Source organism: Mauremys reevesii, linkage group 4, assembly GCF_016161935.1.
Source record: "Mauremys reevesii isolate NIE-2019 linkage group 4, ASM1616193v1, whole genome shotgun sequence".
Classification (NCBI taxonomy): Eukaryota; Metazoa; Chordata; order Testudines; family Geoemydidae; genus Mauremys; species Mauremys reevesii.
The window spans coordinates 130,997,020-131,019,313 of record NC_052626.1 but is presented as its reverse complement, the minus strand read 5'-3'; the positions used below and the strand labels follow the sequence as shown (position 1 = coordinate 131,019,313).

At 40.0% G+C, this 22,294-nt stretch overlaps 1 protein-coding gene across 9 annotated transcripts in view; it reads left to right on the top strand.

Annotated features, from left to right (window-relative positions):
• The window catches only part of USP49 (ubiquitin specific peptidase 49), a 50,635-nt gene extending 33,292 nt beyond the window's left edge, over positions 1 to 17,343 (top strand). For 7 of the 9 annotated variants that reach the window (XM_039535749.1, XM_039535746.1, XM_039535748.1 and 4 more), the window contains 6 exons: positions 2,408 to 2,555; positions 3,875 to 5,285; positions 8,390 to 8,594; positions 12,959 to 13,067; positions 14,437 to 14,642; positions 15,411 to 17,343. In XM_039535749.1, the coding sequence (XP_039391683.1) occupies positions 3,903 to 5,285; positions 8,390 to 8,594; positions 12,959 to 13,067; positions 14,437 to 14,642; positions 15,411 to 15,601 (2,094 nt within the window). In that variant the 5' untranslated portion in view covers positions 2,408 to 2,555; positions 3,875 to 3,902 and the 3' untranslated portion in view covers positions 15,602 to 17,343. Of the gene's footprint in view, positions 1 to 185; positions 272 to 2,407; positions 2,556 to 3,874; positions 5,286 to 8,389; positions 8,595 to 12,958; positions 13,068 to 14,436; positions 14,643 to 15,410 lie in introns of all 9 variants that reach the window. The other 2 variants (XM_039535747.1, XM_039535752.1) reach the window with 2 other exon arrangements.
• The last annotated feature ends 4,951 nt before the right edge of the window (positions 17,344 to 22,294 follow it).

The window sequence follows — 22,294 nt, the reverse complement described above, 5'->3', positions numbered from 1 at the left end:
AGTCAATAATTCATGATCTGCTCTGAAGAAGGGATTCAACTGCTTCTAGGAAGCAGTTGAAGCTCAGGTTGTAGTATCTGGCAAGTCGAAGTTGCTTTTGGAGATGGGGAGGGCATGTTTAGTGAGCAATGCAGACTATTCAGACACCCCAGCTGGCTATGCAGACTGCTTTTTCTGCTTTTCAGTTTTGACATGAAAACCAATGTGGTGGAAGAGGGAAAGATTTCATTTGGTGACAGATGCCGAAGGAGGAGAAAACCTGAAAGATAATGTATGTTTAAGTAGTTTTGAGTAAATAAAAACTGTTCCTTTGTTGTCATTTCCAGAGTAGTTCTGTGTAATTGGTATATGCTCCTAGGCCTGCACTCGCAAGAAAATGTGCGGTATAAGGAAAAAGAGGTGGGAGTATTACATGCAAACTTGAGAATATCTGTGTGCCATGAATAACTGAATCTAGCTCTCCAAATGTCTGTTTTGTTAAGTGACCAAGATTTTAAAAGAATAAAATTCTTTTAATAGCAGGAAATCTTACTAGTCCACACAGGAAAAATAAAAGGAACTGATAAAGGTTTTGTAATTTGAACACTGACAGCATATTTTTATTGTTAAACACTGTAGAATGATGCTGTATCTTATTTGTGGCTGTTTTGTTTTGTTTAAAATGAACAACCTACTGGGATTTCTTGCTTTTTTGGAAAATTGGGGTAATTTTTAAGCCTTTTAATAATACTGTCTTTTTGAAGCTGGTGAAGCACTTCATTGCTGTATATAATAAGAAATTCTAGATACTGTTTGAAACAAATTTATTTCGGTTGTAGGGGCAGTTCTGGGCACATTTGTGAGACTTAAGGGTTAAATTCCAAACACTGTCGCATATGGCAGTGAGCAGAATTGCAGATGTTGATGATGCAACATAATTAGTATTCTTTTATGTAAATGAAGGTTGTCAATGTTACCATAGTGTCTATTTCTTTCAAACTGGAATCGCCACTTAGTCTCACCAAGACTAGGTAGGATTATTCCCCAATTTTCAGACAAGATTTGAGAGGGAACAGAAGGAAGGAAGGAAAGAAAGACAGAAAGAGAAATAAATGGTAGTGGTGGGGGGAAACAGTTTGATCTTGTTATAAGTAGACCATTTCCATTCTTTGTTTTTCACTTTATTTCTGAAAGTGCCTTACCAGTTATTTGGCATGTGTGAATGAACAGCATAGCCCAAGTAAAAGGCACAGTTAAATCCAGAACAGTTTTAAACAGCCAGGGGAAAAAAAAGTTACTCTGATGTTTAAGTATCTCTGTTGCAGAGACATAAAAATTCTAAAGATGCTGCTTCTATTGCTATTTTCAAATAGAGGAGAACAAAAGACGGAGTGGAAAAAGTTTAACTTCCTCTAAAATCTTCCATCTTTAATATGGTGGTACTAATAAGAAGCTAGTAATAAAGTTTAAATTAAATTTGCATAATAAATTTAAGAGACCCTAAGGCGTATTTTCATGGACTTGTCAAACGTGCAATCTGCATGCTATTTGTAGTTGGCTGTTTCAGTGCTCATCTTAAAACTCCTTGAAAGTATGCTATTTCCTTAGTTGCATTTCAACTGTATTCCCCATAAAATAGCATTCTGAATTTTGAAATAAGGCTTTCTGCATGCCACTTCTGTAACTATGTTTTGAATGGTATGATGACAATCTGTAACCATATTGTGCTTATTGCTAGTCTGGCTGGATATTATTACTTTGTGTTGTATTGAGGTACTGTGGTCACACAGTGTGGTGAGATAGTCTTTTCTTAATTATTACAATAAATAACAACCGTCTTTCTATCTTTATCTTTCCTCCTCCATTATGGACAGAATGCAGTTCACAGTCTCCCGCACTCCCCAGCTTTTATCCATTACACTTGTTTTATTTTAATATCATCTACATTTGACAACTCTCCATTCATACATTTTTATTATGAAAAACATATAGGAAATGGAGAGGTTCCCCCCCCCCCAAAACATATACCTGCTGCATAGCCAAAACTAAAGTGGACATAAGAGGTGTATAAGTTTGCTTAGTTTTCCTGTTGAGATTTTACTATGCCATATGGTAGGCCATCCACTATGAAAACTTTTGAAGAAGAGGCTATGTGTGGGATCAGCAGATTTATAGATAATCAGAAAAATGAAATTCTGGAGTACCCCTTTCCATTTGACATTTCTTCACAGCCAGTTTTTTGGGTTGTTAGGTGTATTAATGTCATGACTTCCAGCTAATTCTGTTCCTTGTTATGAATACATTCTCTGTGGTAGCTCTTATCATTGAGGGGATTAATTGTGTTCTAAAGCAGCCCTACTATGTTGGTTTTTTTGTTGTTGTTGTTTTTAGTTTGTTTACATGTATCACAGGAATATTCTCTTTCTAGGGCTTTGAAGCTGTGCTGCTTTATGTGATGAAGACCTAAGTAGTAATTAAATTCCTGAAGAACTGCCAAGTCTCCTATTGGCTGAAATGGGGATGTTCCAGGCTCTGGTCATTGAGTTGCGAAAAAAAGAATGTTTAAAGATGACACAGTGAGTAGTGAATTGTATGTATGTATCTGGCTGACACGTCTTCATCCCGATTTTTTTCCATTTGTGTCCGATCACTGACTGGATTATATTAAAGAAACCATTTTACTAGCATGAAGAACTCTCTGTGGTTGTGTTCTTTGTAGAACATAAATGAATCATTTATAAAACATATGGATGTAGAAGACACAAGTGGAAGCATGTGGTTCTTTAGAATTCCAGTATCTCTGCTTTGCACTTTCTTCATCTGGGATTTAAAAATAGAGTAAATTGGTTGTCTTTTATTTTGTGTGCAGACATACTCAATTGTGCATTATGTCAGAATGCACAAGTGAAAAATCCTGGAATGTATTTTCTACCTGCAGTTACTGTGCAAGGATGTAATATGCAAACAACTTTTTAAAAACAAATGTATTGGCCTTGGTTTAGAAGTACAGAGGCAAATCTTTAGCTGACGTAAATTGTTGTAGCCCTATTGAAGTCAATACTGCTATGACAGTTGCACCAGCTGAGGATTTATCCCAGTGCTTTTGTAAGGTGAGTCTGTGACCCATATTGCTTGCAAGTTTTCCTTTAAATTAAGTTTGCTGAGGAGAATTCGGTGAAAGAGCCAAAAACCAAACCCATATCTGCTCAAATACAATCACATACACAGGTTGCCATAATATGACTGCATAAACTACATGAGACCTATCAATATGATGGTTGCGTTTCATTTTTTTTTGTCATGGCTGAATTTTTATATTCAACTTGAGTGAAATATTTGAAACTCTTGCTCCTGCACCCTGCCAAAGTCAGAAAAAAACATATTACATGGTGGGAAATGAGAGACTTCAAAAAAACAATAGTGTGATATACAGCCTTTACCTTTCAGGTTTTCTTTTCAAATATAGTCCAGTTTGGTCATGACAACTATCTGGTATCTGTGTGGCTTTTATGAAAAAAAGTTCATAACCTCAGTCCAGTTCCTAGTGGACAGGTATGTCTGTCACAAAAACATCTTCAATATTGGCCTTAAATTTGTCCATCTTAAGAGTGCAGGCTCGCTAAGGCATGTTGTCAGCTTGCAGTGGCACAACCTGGGCTGTCGGCAGTAGGTGGATAGACAGCTTCATCCTTTGGAGTTTGTCAACTCAATGTCTTTCACTGATACTAAAAATTGCTACCACAGGTATTTCAGTCTGTGAAAGGAAATACTGTAATTGGAGTTGGCAAGACGTGACACATCTGTCTTTTTATGTCTTTTTTTATATCTTTACAAAAGACAAATGACTTCAAATTTGTACTATGGCTCTAAAATCCTTTTTCTTTTGTCTTGCAAGGTTAAAGCAGTGGAGACTTCTGTAAGACATGGATAGATGCAAACATGTTGGGCGGCTACGACTCGCCCAGGACCATTCTATCCTGAATCCCCAGAAGTGGCACTGTAAGGATTGCAACACCACAGAATCTATATGGGCTTGTCTGAAATGCTCCCACGTGGCCTGTGGAAGGTACATTGAGGAACATGCACTTAAACACTTTGAAGAGACCAAGCATCCCTTGGCTATGGAAGTTAATGATCTGTATGTGTTTTGTTACCTTTGTGAAGACTATGTTTTGAATGATAATCCTGAGGGAGATTTGAAATTGTTAAGAAGCTCTCTGTCTGCTATTAGAAGTCAGAAGCATGATCCATCAGCAAGAAGTGGGAGGACATTGCGATCAATGGCTTTGGGGGAGGATGTGTATAGCCATCAAAGGACCCCTCAGGGACAGCCTCAGATGCTCACTGCTCTCTGGCACAGGCGCCAATCTTTGCTAGCAAAAACACTGCGGACCTGGTTTGATAAGAGTTCTAGAGGCCGGCTAAAACTAGAACAAAAGAAACAAATGGAGGAACTGGAGAGAAAGAAGGAAGCAGCCAGGCAGAGGCGGCAAGAGATGAAACGGCGACTTTTGGAGGAACTGGCAAACACTCCTCCTAGAAAGAGTGCGAGACTTCTGTCTCACGTTCACAGAGAGAATTTGATTCCAAGGAAGTTTAGAGAGATGGCAGCAAGTTCCCCTACCTCAAGGCGAGTGCAGAGCAGCAGATTCAGGCAGTTTTATTCCATCCGGCGTAAGCCCCTAATGACTCCTGGTGTGACTGGCTTAAGGAATCTGGGAAACACATGCTACATGAACTCAATCCTTCAAGTGCTAAGTCACCTCCAAAAGTTCAGAGAATGTTTTTTGACACTTGACCTCTGTGAAACTGAAGAACTCTTAGCCAAAACCGTGAATGGAAAGTCTAGAATGTCTGGCAAGTTGGCAAATGGATCTGCTGCTAACGAGTCAGGGAGGAATGATAAAATGGGGTCATATGGCAGGCAAAGCTTGCCAGTTGGCTTAAACGGTGGCTCCTCAATAAGCAGGAGTTTAGAACTAATACAGCCCAAGGAACCGAGTTCAAAGCACATTTCTCTCTGTCATGAACTGCACACCCTTTTCAGAGTCATGTGGTCTGGGAAGTGGGCATTAGTGTCTCCATTTGCCATGCTGCACTCCGTGTGGAGTTTGATTCCAGCATTTCGAGGTTACGATCAGCAGGACGCTCAGGAATTTCTCTGTGAGCTGTTGGACAAAGTGCAGCAGGAGCTGGAGTCAGAAGGAACGAAGCGCAGGATTCTCATCCCTTTCTCACAGAGGAAGCTCACCAAGCAGGTCCTGAAGGTGGTGAACACCATTTTTCATGGGCAGCTGCTCAGTCAGGTATGCACATAGCTCGTCACTGAAACCAGCTGCTGCTTTCAGTGCCAGAGAGCAGAGGTTCTGTTTTCTGTGGAACCACTGGATACTCAACAGGACTTAGGTAGGTGACCCTAATGAAGATGGAATTTATTATAGCACTGTAGTAGAGCTGTTAGAGATCGGTTGGTATTTCCAGCATATAACCCACATCTAAAGGTATCAGAACTTAGCTATATTTTATCACTTTAAGATGACAGTTGCACACAGGACAGACAAGTCCTCAGCCCTAGTGCAAGGTGGGTTTTGTTTTACAGTATCTTTATACTTAATTTGGCTTTTTTTGTTCTTTTTCTGTGCTCAAAAAAGGGGAGGGGAGTTGTGGGGAAGAAGGCCAGAGAATCCAGTCTTTTGTCTCATAAAGAATAAAGCTTGTTTTAAAATGAATATTTTCAGGCATTTTGAGACTGATCATGAGAAGTGCTGAGCACCCATAACTCTTGTTGTTTTCTGTGAGAGTTGCATGTGCTCTGCAACTCTCAATATCTGGTCCTTTGTATATGTATTTTCCCCTTGAGTATTTCATGTTATTCCCCAAGGGTCTGATAATAAGAGCTGCTGTGTGTCTGTGCAAACCCTCAATTACCATTGACTTCGAAGGACCCTGAAAGTGTTGAGCACCTTGCAAGAGACACTTTGCAGGACTGGGCCATAAAAATGAACACATGACACTATTACTATTACTACCATTTTTTCCAGTGCTGGTTATCTTGAATTAGCATTAATAGAAACTATGTGCATATTAAAGGAGAATATATATACCCTTTAGTCCTCAGTTTAGATGTGGGCTTTGGGTTTTCTAGGAAACAAGGGTTAATTTAAAATCACCATTCATTTTGAAAGGTATCTACTGTGCACATGTATCAGGGGGTAGCTGCGTTAGTCTGTATCCACAAAAACAACAAGGAGTCCGGTGGCACCTTAAAGACTAGCAGAAAGCTTATGCCCAAATAAATCTGTTAGTCTTTAAGGTCCCACCGGACTCCTTGTTGTTACTGTGCACATACTCTTCATACACTTTTTTTTTTTTTAAACTAAATGTTCTGTGTTCAGAAACATCATCCTAGTTGTTTAATACTGTTCAATACATATCTAGAATCATAGATGTAGCCACAGTGTTAAGACTTCTGTATTAACAACTCTTTATGGATTATATTCAATGGGTGTGATGGAATATATTTTGAGCCATTACAGTATATTTGTTATGCTTCTCCTGCCAAGAGGTTTATTCTATGTATGTGACAATGCACCTCCCACTTACACATCATATCTTTCATCCAAGGTTCCCCCAGGGTGTTTTACAAACATTCTTTCATTAAGCCTCATCTGGGGCTTTACACTTTGATAGGTAAACTGAGGTACACAGCCATGCAGTGTCTTGCCTAAAGTCTCTCACAGCAAGTGACGGAGCTGAAAATAAAATGCAAAAGTCTTCCCTCTCAGTCCCTTGCTTTAACTACTAGTCATCACTCCCTCTGACCAATTACATTTGCCCTTCAGTAAGTGAACATACCTCAAGATCAAGAAATCTTGTTTTTCATAAAGGTCATTTTCCAGCTCGATAGACTGAGTAGAACCCAGAGTAACACCAAACCTGCATGATATACTCTCCTCCCCTTTCTCTCTCTGCATGCCCTTGCCTGCTGCTGCCTTAGTTTTAGTTTTAACTTTGCTGCAATTTGTTATTGGTCAGCATCATTTTGCAGGACATGAGGAACAGTGTGCATTTGAGCTCCCTCCTCCACACTCCCAGAGCAGAGCATGAGTGATTTCATGGGGCTAATGGGTGAAACAGGAACTGAAACTGACCATAACAGCGAAAGTGAGTATAGATAGTATTCTCGAATACGCAAGCGAACAAACTGAAGAAATGGTGAGAATTGGGCCCTAGATGTTAATATGAATTCTTCCTATTGTTATGAGCTGGGTGAAAGCTTATTATGGGTTGAGTTAAAACCCCTTTAAAATGATGTGTGACTGTGCCCTTCCCTTAAGATAGTTGTAAGAAACACTCGAGGGGCCACACCTAAAACAAGGCCTGATAGTCTGCTCAGAAACTAACACCGTGGCGGGGGGGTTCCACTGGATATTGTGACCAGGAGTAAAGGGGTGGGTGTGCGAGTAAGTGAGAGAGAGAGTGAGTGTGTGCGTGAGGGAAAGCAGAAGATATGGGTACTAAGAACAGAGAGAGAGGCAGAGGCAAAAACACAAAAGCCAAGAAGTAGCTGGTGAGCCCTGTGTGACCCTGGAAAAGCTAGAGAGAGCTGTTTTGGGTCTGTTGGCTAGAGAGGTTTGGGGCTGTAAGCTAAGGGCATGTCTTCACTAGCCAGCACTTTAATGTGGCTGTGTAGTCAAGGCACCGTGCTGGGAGAGAGCTCTCTTGGCACTATAAAAAAAAAACAAACCCACCTCCACAAGGGGAGTAGCTACCAGCACTGGTGCACTGTCTACACTGCCACTTTACAGCACTGAAACTTTCAGCACTCGGGTGTTTTTGCACACCCCTGAGCAAGGAAGTTGCAGCGCTGTAAAGTGGCAGTGTAGACAAGGCCTAAGAAACTTGTCTTGTTTTTGGTTCCTCCTGCATTCAGAGAAGCAGAACTTTGTATGTTCTTTGTAAATAAACAAGATTGGATCAAAGAAATATCTGACTACCACTGAACATCTCCAGGGCCCTGAACTTTGACTAGCCACTTGGGTCAAAAAGGGGCGACAGTATTAGAAAGTAGTTCAGAACTAGTGAGACATGTATAATAATACTTTGCAGTTATGTAGGACTTTTCAACTGAGGATCTCAAAGAACACTACAAAGATAAGTATCATCCCCGTATACATCGGGAAAGAGCCGTAGAGAGGTTTAACGACTTGATCAAAATCACACATTGAGTCATGGTCAATACTGGGAATAGAACCCATTTCTCTGGACTGCCAGCTCAATTTCCTGTCCACTGGACTGGATTGCCACATGGGCATAACCAAATGATTCTTTGGCCCACGTGAATATAAATGCCTATACTGTAGGTATGTGTACACATAACATCATTTGTATATAAACCTTTCCTTTCCAGGTCACCTGCATAACATGCAACTACAAATCCAACACCATTGAGCCCTTCTGGGATCTTTCCCTGGAATTCCCTGAGCGCTATCACTCTATTGAGAAAGGGATTGTCCCCGTTAACCAGACAGAGTGCATGCTGACAGAAATGTTGGCCAAGTTCACAGAAACAGAAGCTCTGGAAGGGAGGATATATGCGTGTGACCAATGCAACAGTAAGTGAAGTGCTGATGCTTTACCTGCAGCTTAGATACACTGTCCATTGTTCCTGGTAAGAGATGTTCATAGTGCACTTTTGTGTGTGAAAATCTGTATATTGGTACCTCGATGCATGTGTGAGAGAGGAGTGTTTGTGTTATGTTTAAAAAAAAAAAAATACCCACACCCTTCATCGCTACTCTGTTCTGGTGCAGGTTCTTCCTGTTGATAGCTTCTGCACCTTCTGTGTACCAGTTCAGAACTGATCGGGTGCTCCTTTTATCATTCCTTACATTCAACAGCACAGATTGCTAAGAATATATTTTGACCCCATCTAGAACTGCTCCCTCCTACCATGACTTCCTTTAGTTGATTGCTTCCTCTGCCCCACTTAAAACTGTCACAGTAAATTGCGGGAGGGGGATGACATTGTGGAGGTGGGTATAAAAGGAAGTTTATCATCTTCTTTTCTTCCCTGTCATGGCAGAGATGAACAAACTATCCTGGCCAGGTGTGGTGGTGGTATTTGTCCTGCAGTATGTGAGTTTTAGTGTAGTCTTGGTGAGTTGCAGTCAGGGCTGGCTCCAGGGTTTTTGCTGCCCCAAGCGGCGGGGGTGGGAGGGAGGAAGCCGCGATCAGCGGCAGCTCCACTGTGCCACTTTCTTCTTCGGCGGCAATTCGGTGGCAGGTTCTTCCCTCCAAGAGGGACCGAGGGACCCGCCTCCGAATTGCTGCTGAAGAGCCGGATGTGCTGCCCCTTCTCCTTGGCCGCCCCAAGCACCTGCTTGCTGAGCTGGTGCCTGGAGCTGGCCCTGGTTGCAGTGTAAGCTTAGTATCATGTCTCCTTCAGGCACTATAGACTTGAGCATTTTTGTCTCTGCAGCTGTAGCTTTCAGGCAAAGAGTTCTACAGAGCCACCATGTCAGAGAAGAGGTGCTCACCTTTCTTTGTTACTAGAAGGTGTCTTTAGCAATGAGCTGAAATTGCTATTTGACTCTCAAATTAGCGTATTCCCTCTTACGTGAACGTGTGCATCTCACGACTCTCGTTTAGAATATATCTCTTGTTAGCTTTCCTGGTGGTCTGAGGATTAATATTAGGGCTGGATGAATACTGCAAAAAACTTTCCGAGAACATTTGCTTACATTTTTGAATGAAGTAATTTTGAGCTTGTGAACAATCATGCGGTTTAGTTCTTCTGGCATCCACGTTCACCAAAACTGAATTTCAAATTCTGACACGTGATTATTTATGATGGCCTCATTGTATGTTCATCCAGTTGGAAGGAAATAGTGACTTATTTGACCTGTCACAACTAATCAGCACAGCTGAAATAGCAAACATTTGTGTGGCATGATTTGCAATCAGTATTTTTAATCACAAATTTATTAAATAGTTCAAATAAAAAAATCTGAGGAAATAGCCATCTGCTTGTGGATAGTCTGTAAGCAAAAGAGGGAACTAATTTCATCAGATAAACTATTTGCTGTGAATCATTCACACAGATCTGATCAGTATTCAGTTTGGCTTGCGTCTTAGCCTTGTATTCTGCAGTTCTTGTTTGTGCAGACCTTAAGTTTGCTGATGTAGGTGCTTTATAATTGAATCGGATAAGGAAGCATTAACTGAAAAAAAGCAAGTCCTAGCAGGAGGCAGTAGTCCTACCAGTAGATGCCAAAAATCATTGGTGGTACTGCCTGTCAGAAGTGATAGAGAAGGAGCAGCCCATCTGTTCTGAATTGGTGCAGTGAGATGCAGAAATCCACTTAACAGGTACATTTCTTATTGGAAGCTCTGGCTGTCACCTGTCCATTATTTATTTATTTATTTATTTTTCCTAAGCTGTGTCCTCTGTGCCCTGGAGAAGTTGACAGGTTCCGATTAGGAACAAAAGACTCCTCCCCTCCCCCCCACTTTTATCCCATCTTTTGTTGATACATTTTAAAATAAAGTCTTTACCATGGAGTAAACTTGCTTCCTTACGCAGGCACACTTCCCTTCTGCCCTACCAGGACTTGATATCTTGTTGAAAGCTCTCATCTCTAACTTGATTCATATGAATCTCATCCTCCTCCCTCGCCCACCAAAGACAGTGAAGTGCGGGATTACTTGCTCCATCTATGCAGTATGATAAGTGGGTCAAATCAGTGTGTCAGAACACAGTGCCAGATTTTGCAAGCTGATATTCAGTCCTTTTGGATGGAGGTAAAAACGAAAATGTTGAAGACAGGAATGGATTGTGTAGGGTGTTGCATATAATGGTTTAGCTCTAGTGAGTTTCAAAACCAAACAAATACACCTTTTCCTTCTCCCTCTCCCCCGCCCTTGGTAATTCCTTCAAATTGAAAAGTTTGTTTCAATATTTGCTGTTTTTACTTTTTTTTTTTTAAAGCAACTTAAAATATCTCACCTTAGTCTCTTGAGAAACCACGTGTCAAACATTTAAGATAGTCTGTGCTGCATAAAGTCAACTAGTCAAAATGACTATATGCTATACTCCTTCCTTGTTTGAATGCTGAGTTACAGAGGAGGCTGAGTTACCAAAGGTCTGTTATGAAGCAGTTATCTCTGTATTCTCTTTATATACAAAAATAAAGCGCATAATTTCAGGACCTTTGCTTTCAATGGGTAGGGATGGAGGTGTTTGCTAGATATATACTAGAGTGGCTTTTTATTTTATTTTATTTTTGCTTTGAAACTACTTTCCTTCCACCTCAGTTTGTTAGCAACTCGCTTAAACATGAAAATGATACCCCATTGGGAAACGTGACGTTTGTTCTTTGTTGTTATGGTTAAAAGTGGAATACGTCGCTTTCTATAAAGATTAATTAGTAGAATACAAGCGGAGTTAATAAAAATTGGTTAATTTTTTAGATACAAATTCTGAACTCCTTACTTGGCTTTTACAAAGTCCTGATGCAATAAGGGCAACAATTTTGCCTGAGTAATTATGTGAGTAAAAATAGAGAGGCAATCGTCAGGATTTGCCCCTTCATTGTAGTTTAATTCAAACCTGTTTAAGGTGAAGTACAAAGAACACTTATAGAATGTAGCTTTTTCTAATTTTGTTTTCTCCCATCAAAGAGAGCTACTTCTACTGGGTTTATGGGGACGGTTATATTTTTAAATTAATAACAAATCTGCTAATTGATAGAATGTAAATAGTGGCTAAGAATCCTTTTGATTCTCTCACTATTCATTCTCAAACTGCTTTCGTTGTAGGCAAAGTGTTGATTGTGGCACCTTCATTGTATTGTAATCTGTGCTCTGCAGTGGTAGCTCCACCCGAATCACTCCAATTAGACTAAATGATTTTATTCTTGTTGGTTGTGCTTTATGGCATGGATTACAACACTCCAAAGTGAGAATCCGTGCTCTGCAAACACTCAGCTTAAGGAGCCACCTCTTAATTTTACATTCCTGTTACTGATCAAAATTTTACTTAAAAAATTGCAAATAGAAGTTGACAGTGAATGGTTGTGGAGATGAGAACTTAAGGGCCTCTGTTTTCCATTTGCTTACCCAAGCTGCACACCTTACTACCCCTTTGCTTTTATTCTCCCACTCTCACCTCCATTCTTTCCCTTGTGGACCCCTACACTTGAAACTGCGTCTTTGATTCAGTCACCAGGCCTTCACCCTATTCTCCTTCAAGTGGCTTCTTAAAACACCCCTTTTCCATTTAGCCATATACACCTTACTCTCCCCCTCACAGTCACAAGTGAAAAATCTTCGAGATACACACATTGCTAACCCACAGTAACCACATGATCTTACCATGGTAACCCTTGTCCTCACAATGTTTGTTGCAATTTCTTGTCAAACTATCATATCAGCTCTTCCGCACAGGAACACTGTCTTCTATCTGCCTCTAAAGCTCCGTACGCGGTTCTGGTGCTGTATTAAAAAAAAAAAAAGTGTCCACAATGTTTTTCAATAACTTGGGGACAACCTAGCATTATTTAGCAGTTGAAACTAGCTGTATGCTCTATGGCCCCAGCCATCTCTTTATCAGCCCTGTTGTACATCGCAGTGTGAAATGTTAACAGAAGCAGCTTGAAACTGATAATTGAAGGCATGAAGATTATAAGCAGCACAAAATGTGAAGTTGTGAATATTTTAAGTAGCATGGTTTCCCGTTCCAACAAATCCATGGGGTTGGAATCCTCCTGCTTAGAAGTTGCAGATGCAGGTGTTGTAATCAAAACTTCCCCTGCTGTACCTCTATCCTTATTTGCTTTGTATTTCACTGGTAAGTCTTTGCTGTGAGCTGACCTGACTCTAAAAAGGAAGAAGGAAGAGTTTGTAATGTGCCGCTTCCTCTTTTGAAGATAGTTTACAACCCAACCTATGTTTTATGCCCTTCTTAAACTTTTTGTAGGCAAACGACGGAAGTCTTCTCCTAAACCTCTTGTTCTGAGTGAAGCTAAAAAGCAGTTAATGATCTACAGACTACCTCAGGTCCTCCGGCTGCACCTTAAACGATTCAGGTGAGTTTTGCGGGCCGCAGGTAGTGTTTAGCAAGTGAAATAATTGCATGGAAAATATGTGATACCTTCTTTTTGGACATGAGTGGTTCATACACACTATGAAATTCTCTTATTTCCTGCATAGTGCAAGCAAATAAAACCTCTTACATGCAGCAAATGTTTAATTCGCAGCAAAGAAGGCTTGTGTACTCAGTGTAGTGTCCTTATTAAGATGGGTAGCTTGCTCTTAGGCTACATTTCCGCTACAAGCTAAGGGTGCGATTCCCCGGCTCATGTACACATGCTTATGGTAGCTCTCATTGAGCCAGTGCAAGTATAAATAACAGTGCAGCCGCAGTGGCATGGGTAATAGTGGAACAACTGAGCCATGCCAAGTACAAACCCACCTGAAACTGGCAAGTTATGTACTTGGCTCAGCTCACGGGTGCTTCTACTGCCGCTACTCATGCTACTGTGGTTGAACTGCTCTTTATATTTGGACTATCTTGATGAGGGCTAGCACGAATGTGTGTACACGAGCGGGAGAATCACACCCCTACCTCTGTTGTGTAGACATGGCCTTAATGTTTTGAGAATACAAACACTGGTCAACTTGTGTAAGTATTAATATAGTACAACTGTGTATCCTTTGTGCAGTGCATTCAATGCCTGCCTGAGTTTGCAGCAGCCTGAAACAGCTCCAAAAGGTTCAACTTGACTCTGTTCATTCAATGAAGTTTCTGATTATGACCATTTAGATGTCAACATTAATATCTATTAAGCGCTGATAAAAGCATGCAAGAAAAGATGGGGATAATCCTGAAAAGTTGCAGTCTATTGAGAGTAGCATCTCATTTTGGAAACACTGTGGTAGGTCTTCATCTATGGAACTTGCTCCCCCTGGTAATTTATCTGACCCTCCCACTTTTGCCACTTCTAAGTCATATTTTTTGTTCTGTTTTTTTTTTTCTCCATAGTTCCAGCATCTGTTATATTATGGTTGAAAAGTGTCTTTTTGACTGATAAACCCAGCCCTAGTGTAATTGTTATAGGGGAGTTTGCTTAATATTTGGGGAAGTTTATATCCATAACTGAATGTCGTAAGTGGTGCTCAGACAACACTTATATGGGGCTATATTACACTTAGAGCGTTTCCTGGGATTATTTCACACCAGTCTACAAACTATAGTAGACTTCAGAGTGGAGCAAGAAGAAAAACGTATTTAATGTCTACCTCTCCCCAGCAGTGAGAATTCTTCAAAATCTCCTAGTAACAGCAGGTTACTGGTCCCATTCCCACTTTTCCCCGGTTCCCTACCACTTTATTTCTTTGTAAAGTCCTTGAGTGTCTGGGGGGGGTTTATTTTGATTGCATGCATTTGTGTTGCAGGTGGTCTGGACGTAATCACCGTGAGAAGATTGGGGTCCATGTCCTCTTTGACCAGGTATTAAACATGGAACCTTACTGCTGCAGGGACTCTCTCTCCTCTCTTGACAAAGAGACCTTTGTCTATGACCTCTCCGCTGTGGTGATGCATCATGGTAAAGGGTTTGGCTCAGGACACTACACAGCATATTGCTACAACACAGAGGGAGGTGCGTGTGCCTTATTACTGGGGAAACAGATTTTAAAAGTCTGTTTAATATTTTGTTCCATAGACTTAGTGTATTTTAAAGGTTTATAGTCAGAGTTGTTTTAAATAAAATTTCTTGCCATTCCATAGCTTTATTTCCAGAGCGTATTGCTAGGAGCATGTATTTGCATAAGGACCAAAGACTGCTTTTCCTTTCCTTCCCTTGTAGCCCACTGGGATGGCTTTACTGCTTGCTTTGTAACATCAGCGTTTCATTTTCTTGTGCTATGTAACTTGATTGTGCTGCTCTGATTGGCTCTTTCTGACCCTACTTGAGATGGGAAGAAGATAACACAGAAAATGTGCTGAAACTGAAGCTGGACTTTTCATGAATAACATCCACAATGTTTTTTCTAAATTCCTGAACACTTATCTCTTTCCACAGCATGGGTATTGATACTACTCTTCCCCACCTTATTACAGAGAATGGAGAATTATAACTGTGCCTGTCTTGAAAGTTTTTAGTTTTCATTAGTTGAAGAGGTATTTTTAGGATATTAATATAAAATGAAGTTACAGCTCAACTAGATAGTGGTAAACAGCATAGAAATGCTGTGAAAGCCTGCTAACGTGCAGGTTAAAACACCCCTCTTCTCCCCCTCCCCTGAAAATTCCCATTTCTTGTGATTTTTTGTTTGTTTGTTTGTTTTGTTTAGGGTTCGTTTATAAGAGACAATCAAAAGGATTAAGGTCTTGTTACTAATGTCCTCTTTCTTCCTTTGGTTCCTAGGTTTTTGGGTCCACTGCAATGATTCCAAACTGAATGTATGTAGTGTGGAGGAGGTGTGCAAAACCCAGGCCTACATTCTTTTTTACACTCAAAGAACAGTGCAGGGCAAAGCAGGAATCTCAGAAACACAACTCCAAGCTCAGGTGCCGTCCAGAAACAGCGATAAGGACAGAAGACTGACATTCCCATGATGGGAAGCATTAATAACTCAACTGACTCTCTCAGTTTTTTAAACCATTGGTGTTCACACATCATTCCTCTTTGTAGGAATAAAGGCTTACTGCAGGAACAGATCAAATCACCATGTTTGCCACCCCAGGGTCCAGAAAAATGTGCATCAGGCTGTGCAATTCCATCATATAAAATTGTAGTCAGAATCTTTTTTTTTTTATTAAATTGGTAAAACTCACTTTCCTCAAAACAGCCATCGATGCCTAGTATCATTCATCTTATTTCAAACAGAAATTAAATTAAGCACGTAAAAGTAAGTACAACCCAGTTGTTCAACCAGAATACAAACCTATCAAACAACTGACTCCCAAATTCGCTAGTAATTAATACTGATTACAAAAAAAAAATCTCCAGAAAGAAGAGGTACAGTAGAATCTCATTTAAGCTTCATTCCCTTGTTGTCAATTACATTCTCTGGTGTGAATCACTTACCCAATCCCTTCCCACCTGTGTTTATCCGAATGACTTCAGTTTCCCCAGAATATCTTGAAGAGGTGGAGTTGTACTTTTCCAAAAGGCATTCTTGCCGGAGAGCCTTCTAAGGCCCTTTGCCCTAGGCCTTACATTGTCTGTAAGTGTTGAAAACATTTTGAAAACAGATTAGTGCAGGTTGGACAACGCCAGTAGAGGAAGGGACTAGCAACGGATCATATTCTTAGTATTGACAGGGCCTAAATATAGCATTGGTACACACATGGCAGCATTTTTCTTTAACTGGACTGAATGGACTTGGAAATTTAGTGTTCACTTCTGATATGGAATGTGATCAATGTGGTTCTGCTCTGGAGAGAGATCATGTAAAAGTGGAACCTTCTGACTGATCAGATCTGCCCCCTGTACATGTTCAGAATCCTGTCTGCAGACACTAGCAGCAAAAATAAGTATGAGTTGTTTTTTACTCCTGTTAGCAGTAAAGTGCCAACACAGCTATAGGGGAGTGGGCTGGATTTTGTTTCTTTTTGTGCATAAACAGAATTGCTTACTAAATTCCAATCTGTTACACTTATGCAAGTTTGAAGACAATGAGGTTGCATAGACATTATGGAGGGTAGAATTTGGCCAGCCACATCTTTATTTCAAGTGATAGCTTGGCTCTCAAATCCCAGTTTGAGCTTGCAGAACTGCAGACTTGTAAAAACATCTTTATACTTGCAATCTGAGCTTGATCTAGAAATCACTGAAACACAGCAACCATAGGACCTCACGGTACCATTTTTAGTCCCTTTTCTCAGTAGAACCACACTTCAAACATTTATTTAGTTTGAGGATTGTGCTGTCCATGTTAAATTTTAGAGATCAGACCTGAGAGTTTGCAAGAGGTTCTCTTGTTCCCTGTGCAGTCAGTCTTGTTTGGTGGAGATAGCTAAGGTGGAAACAATTTAAAAATCCAGTGTTCCAGTGGGACATTTTAAACCTCAGAAATTTAAACTTAGAATCCAGGTAAAAAGTCCTGAAATCATTGGTTTTCCTTCTTTCCCTATTTCCTTTTATTCTTCTCAGCATTTGCCCATCATACATAAACTAATTGGCAGAGCCAGCCCATCCTATTGTTCTAGAGGGTGGGATACATTTCCTGAAGTAATACCCTCTTGCCATTGCCACTGTCGTGACAATTAACCTCCTGTGTTAAGGGCAAAACAGACTCTCTTCTCTGTATGTGTAGTTAATCACTCCAACTATCCGGGAGGGAGGGAGGGAGGGAGGGAGCAGTATGGCAGGGCAGGCAACCAACCAACTCCTTTCCTGTCACCAGAGCGAAGACTGTGTGTGTCACCTCATGGAGACACTGGTCTTCATTGTTCTGGGGAGTGGGAGTTGCTCAGGAATCCATGTTTCCTGTATGTCTGAGCAACGTATTGCTTTGGAGACTACAAAAATTGCCTGGTTTTGTTTTGCTAGTAACTGTAATTTCAGAATTCTACAGGTTTACTCACTGGAGGCAAAGCAATCTGAGGCAGTCCCGTAGGTGCTAATGAAATTGTTTGGTTTGGGGTTTTTTTAAAGCCTTATCTGTAACTAGGCTTGGAAGCATTTGATTTTTATTTCTTATGAATTCTGACAGGTATTTATTTCCTACGTGTATGTACTGATTTTTGGGGGGGCAATTCAAGGAAATAAAAAGAAACCCCATAGATAGTAACTCTTCAAAATGTAATGGGCCAAATTACGACAGAATGTAAGCAGATTCAACTCCACTGAATTCACTGCAGTCCAAATTTGGCCCAGGGAATGTAAAAGTTGAGCTCCGTAAGATTTTGAAACAAAATCATGCAGTTGTGATTATCAAATATTTATAAGCATGATTGGTTCTTTGCTAATACAAAAAGTACATACTTATTAGTCCAAACGATATGTTCTTTTCCAAAGCACTGCTTATCCTTCCAAGCCTATCAATACTTTTAAGATGAAATTGGATCCGTTATTTAACAGAAAGTAGATTATTTGCTTTTAAACTGCAGATTCACAGTTTACCATGACTGATGACCATAATGGCAAATTTGCTTTCTGAAAACTCCTGCCATGGTAACCCTGTTATAAAAAAGTCTATGATATAAAGGCAAACCACAATGCAGCATTACAATTGTTACTGCAGTGAGCCTAGACTTATCACTATGAATGCTCATCTTTTGACTGAGTGTGTTGCATTAATATTTGAATTCAGGTAGTAATACAGTTGTCACTTGAATTGAGTAGGTTGCAGAGAGGGAAGGGAGGCTGGAAGGAGGGTGTACATTTAGCCATCCATGTATCAGATTTCCCAAGCAGATTTGTAGCATTTGCTGTTGACATCTTTTGAGATTAGTGGCCTCTCCATATGACATTAACCCAGTAGTGCTGAGATGTGGTGAAATTGCAGTCAGAAAAAATGACTTACCCTGGTAGGGAAGGAAATAATTATACTTTAAATTAAACTTGCTTTTTCCAACACTGTGAGGTTTCTGTAATATTTAGCTTTTATTTGGAAGCGATAGCGTATAGCATTTTTTATGCTGTTTGGTTTATATTTGTCTACTGCAGGCTTCTTCATATAAGCATCGCCCAGTGCTCCTGCTGCACTGTACACTGTTTTATAGTGTCCTGGTTGCCAGAAATTCTGATTGGAAGTTACGTGTCTAGGTCAATAAGATGAAGATGTTACTTGCAATTACAGTGAAGTCCACTTAAGTGAATGCTTGACAAAAGTGTAACCTATAAAATAAACGTTGACCCTCCTTAATCCTGTGAGTCAAATTATGCTCAGACACTGGCATATATTTAGAGTAGCTCAGCTGAAGTCAATTGAATTACTCCTGATTTAGGTCCCTATCCTGCAAACACGTAACATATGGGAGCTACCTGAATCATGCAAGTAGTCCCATTTACTTTAATAAGACTACTCATGTGAGTAGTTATGTACATGCTAATTGTTGGCAGAATCAGCTCCTTAAATCGGTGTAATTAAGAGCAGAATTTGGTCCTGTATGTGTAGCTAAAATTCTTCAATTTCAAAAAGAAAAAATTGTTGGAGCAGGCTAATAGCTCAATTATTTTTTAATGACTGGTCGAATAAGAAATTATGCCTGCTCGGTACCAGTTTATTAGCTTGATGGAAACCCTTTGCAAGAGGTCGCTGCTGCATATGCAAAAACAAGGATGTCGATGGCCAAATTTGTGGGGCTCTGGAGCAGCAACTAATGCTAGCCTTAAACCTTAGAGTGCTACAGTAGATGAAAAATAATTGTCACCATTTTTTCTGTCCTACCTTTGCTCCTGTGGCTTTCTAGGAGCCCAATCCTGCCAGGTGAATAGAACCTCCTGAGAGGCTTTCTGTGCCGAGCAACAGCCAAAGCTAATGGGAATTGAACGTGATTGGCACCTTACAGGATAGGGCTCTAGAAGCACAGGAAGCTGCTGTAAATTAATGTATTACTTATACTCGTATGTATGTGCAACCTGAAATATGGAGGCACCACCAGCACCTCTTTAATATATTTAAATCTTAAGTAAACCCGCTTTATTTCGTTTAGTTTTTTAAATACGAAAATCTTAAAATTTACAACTTCATGGTCAGGTTAAGTCCCAAGGTCTGCTAAGGTAGTTAGCCTAAAACAATGTTTTCCAACTTCACCACTAGCAAGTTAATTACAACTACTTCCCAGAACGTTACTCTCTTACTGCCTGCACTGCCAAGTTAAACTATGCACTGGGCAAAGAGGAGTTTCAATGCAAAATATTGAAAGCTGACAAAGTTTTTTGTAGTCTACTGACTACATGAACTCTAGTTTGATAACTTCAAACATTGTCACAGGTGAGGCAGTAGATGGAATAATGCATATTAAACAGTCTGGGACTGAGCTGTCATATTGGAATTGTTCCTTCTGGGTGACAGTACCACCTCCACACAATTAAGAACTTCCAGACATCTTTAGTGTAGAAATAAAATTGGAAATGGTAAAAATGTTAAATGTGTCCTATGGACTCGTAAGCAGAGATTATTTTTGTTTTTAAAAGCCAAGGCTTCTAGTATAAATAGTCTCTCTGCCATACAGAAGCTCTGTTTCTGACAGAATATGCTTAGTTACCTCCCAGTGAGAGAGACAAGCAAGTGGGTGTTGGCTGCCATCAAAATACCCCAGCATAAAATGGGAGAGGTCGACAGTATTACAGAATGAAAAATTTGAAAAAAAAAAGGGGGGGGGGGAGACTGGGAAAGGGGTTAGTTTTACCTACTGATAAAGCTTTGTGAACTAATTTTTATATGATTCATTAAATTTGGTGCCTTGTATCCAATTACATTTTGCATGGGACCGAAAAGCTGGGAGTTTTAAGAGAATTTCCCCTCTCATCATTCAAGTGGCAGACAAATCTGTATGTTTTTTACAAGTACTTTTCAGTATCATTGACATTTTTACATTTCATATCTGTATGTGAATGAAAAAAACGGTTCTTACCAGCAAGTTCAGAACTTGGTGTATTTTGGTGTACATGTCTGAAATCTCTGTGTTTGTAATAACTCAAATGACTACTTGTTCAAAGGCAGAACATGTTTGTTTTTTTAATTTTCTTTCTGTGTTACTCAGGCCACTTCCAATCAGGTCAGTAAGGTTACTCCTCTCAAAACAAGAACCTTATTTATAAGACCTGTGTTATACGAGGGATAAAAACTCCACTTGTAGCATTTTGGTAGAGTAGTAGGAGTTTTGGAAAGGCCTTTCTGATTTAAACATATTGACTGATAATTGGAGACTTAAGAAGGGGGATGGGGTGGGGGGGGAAGATAGTTACCTTTGCCATGGTACTATTTGCACAGATTTACAGTTAGTGGTGTAGCAAACAATCCCACAATACTGCAGTTTCATATGCAAGATGCACGGTTGTTTAAGGTTGCTAAATATCTCTACTTAAACAGTAGATGGTAAAATCTAATGCCTGCTCTGAATGCTGCCTTCTTTTGTGGCTAATCTCTGCACCCAGTTTGAGATTAGGCAGGGAGGAAGGAGTTGAGTAGGAATTTCTTGCCTGTGGGAATATAAAACCTAAACTGGGAGGGTTTTTGGTTTCTATTACATTGATATCCATTTATTTACAAGTGGGAATGTGAGGCATTCTTGCAAGTTTTTAAATTTGTAAAACCACAGCACAGTTTTCATGATCAAAAACTGCATATATTAGTTACCTGTACCAATTTGTAATTAGTTGTCTTAGTTAATTTTAGGGTATGGCTTGGGCCATCCCTTCCATTGTGCTTATTTTATTTTGTGTGTCTGTATGAGTTCCAGTTGTTCTAAGAATAATTTGTACGGTTGGCCAAAATGCTTTCAAAAGGAATTTTTAAACAGGAACAAGTCTTCTTAAAAATGTTTTCAACAAAAAAACAATTACCAGCCCAGTGGGCCCAAGACTGACTTTAACCACTGTTAACTATTTATTGTTTGAAGCTTGTGCATGATACAGAATGCATTGTAGTTATAGGGCACTGTCTGAACAGCCCTTTTACTGAATTCTGTTCAGGTTGGAGTTTGGGAAAGGGAAGGAGTTAAAAAACAACCCATTGACAAAGCTGAAGTGACCACTGTGAAACGTTTTGGATTATATGTAAATGAGGCAGGAAGAGTTTAATGACAAGGGGATCCAGCAGTGAATGCTTTTTTTGTGGGTGGGTGGTGGTGGCAGCCCCGAAGGGCATAAAATGCAAGAATGGAATCTGATCAGCAGCTAAATCCTAACCCTTGAGGGCCTGCCACTTACTTTTTGTAGAATGAATGGTTGTGAATTTAATGGAAAACTATTCCTTCTCAGAAACTATCCACTCACTTCTCTGGAGATTTAAAGAAAAATATAAAGGAAGTCACCTGCTTAAACCCCACAATGGTCAACTGTTTAAACATGTTGTGAATACTTGGAGGTAAGAAAGGAATGGATAGACATCATTAAAAGCTTGTACTTAGATTTAATATTCAAAAATCGTGGTTATGCATTTCAGGGTAGAAAACCATTGCCTTAGATAAGAGGGGGAAACTGAATTCTTTTCATGTTAAAATTAAACTCTGTAGAGAACTTTCTGATGCTGACTTTTTGCTTGACGAGCAGAAAGAACATCTAGGGCCTGGGATGGAACAGCATTTAGTGCACTTGTAATTAGAGACTCAGTCTAGGAGCTTGTCTACATGGTG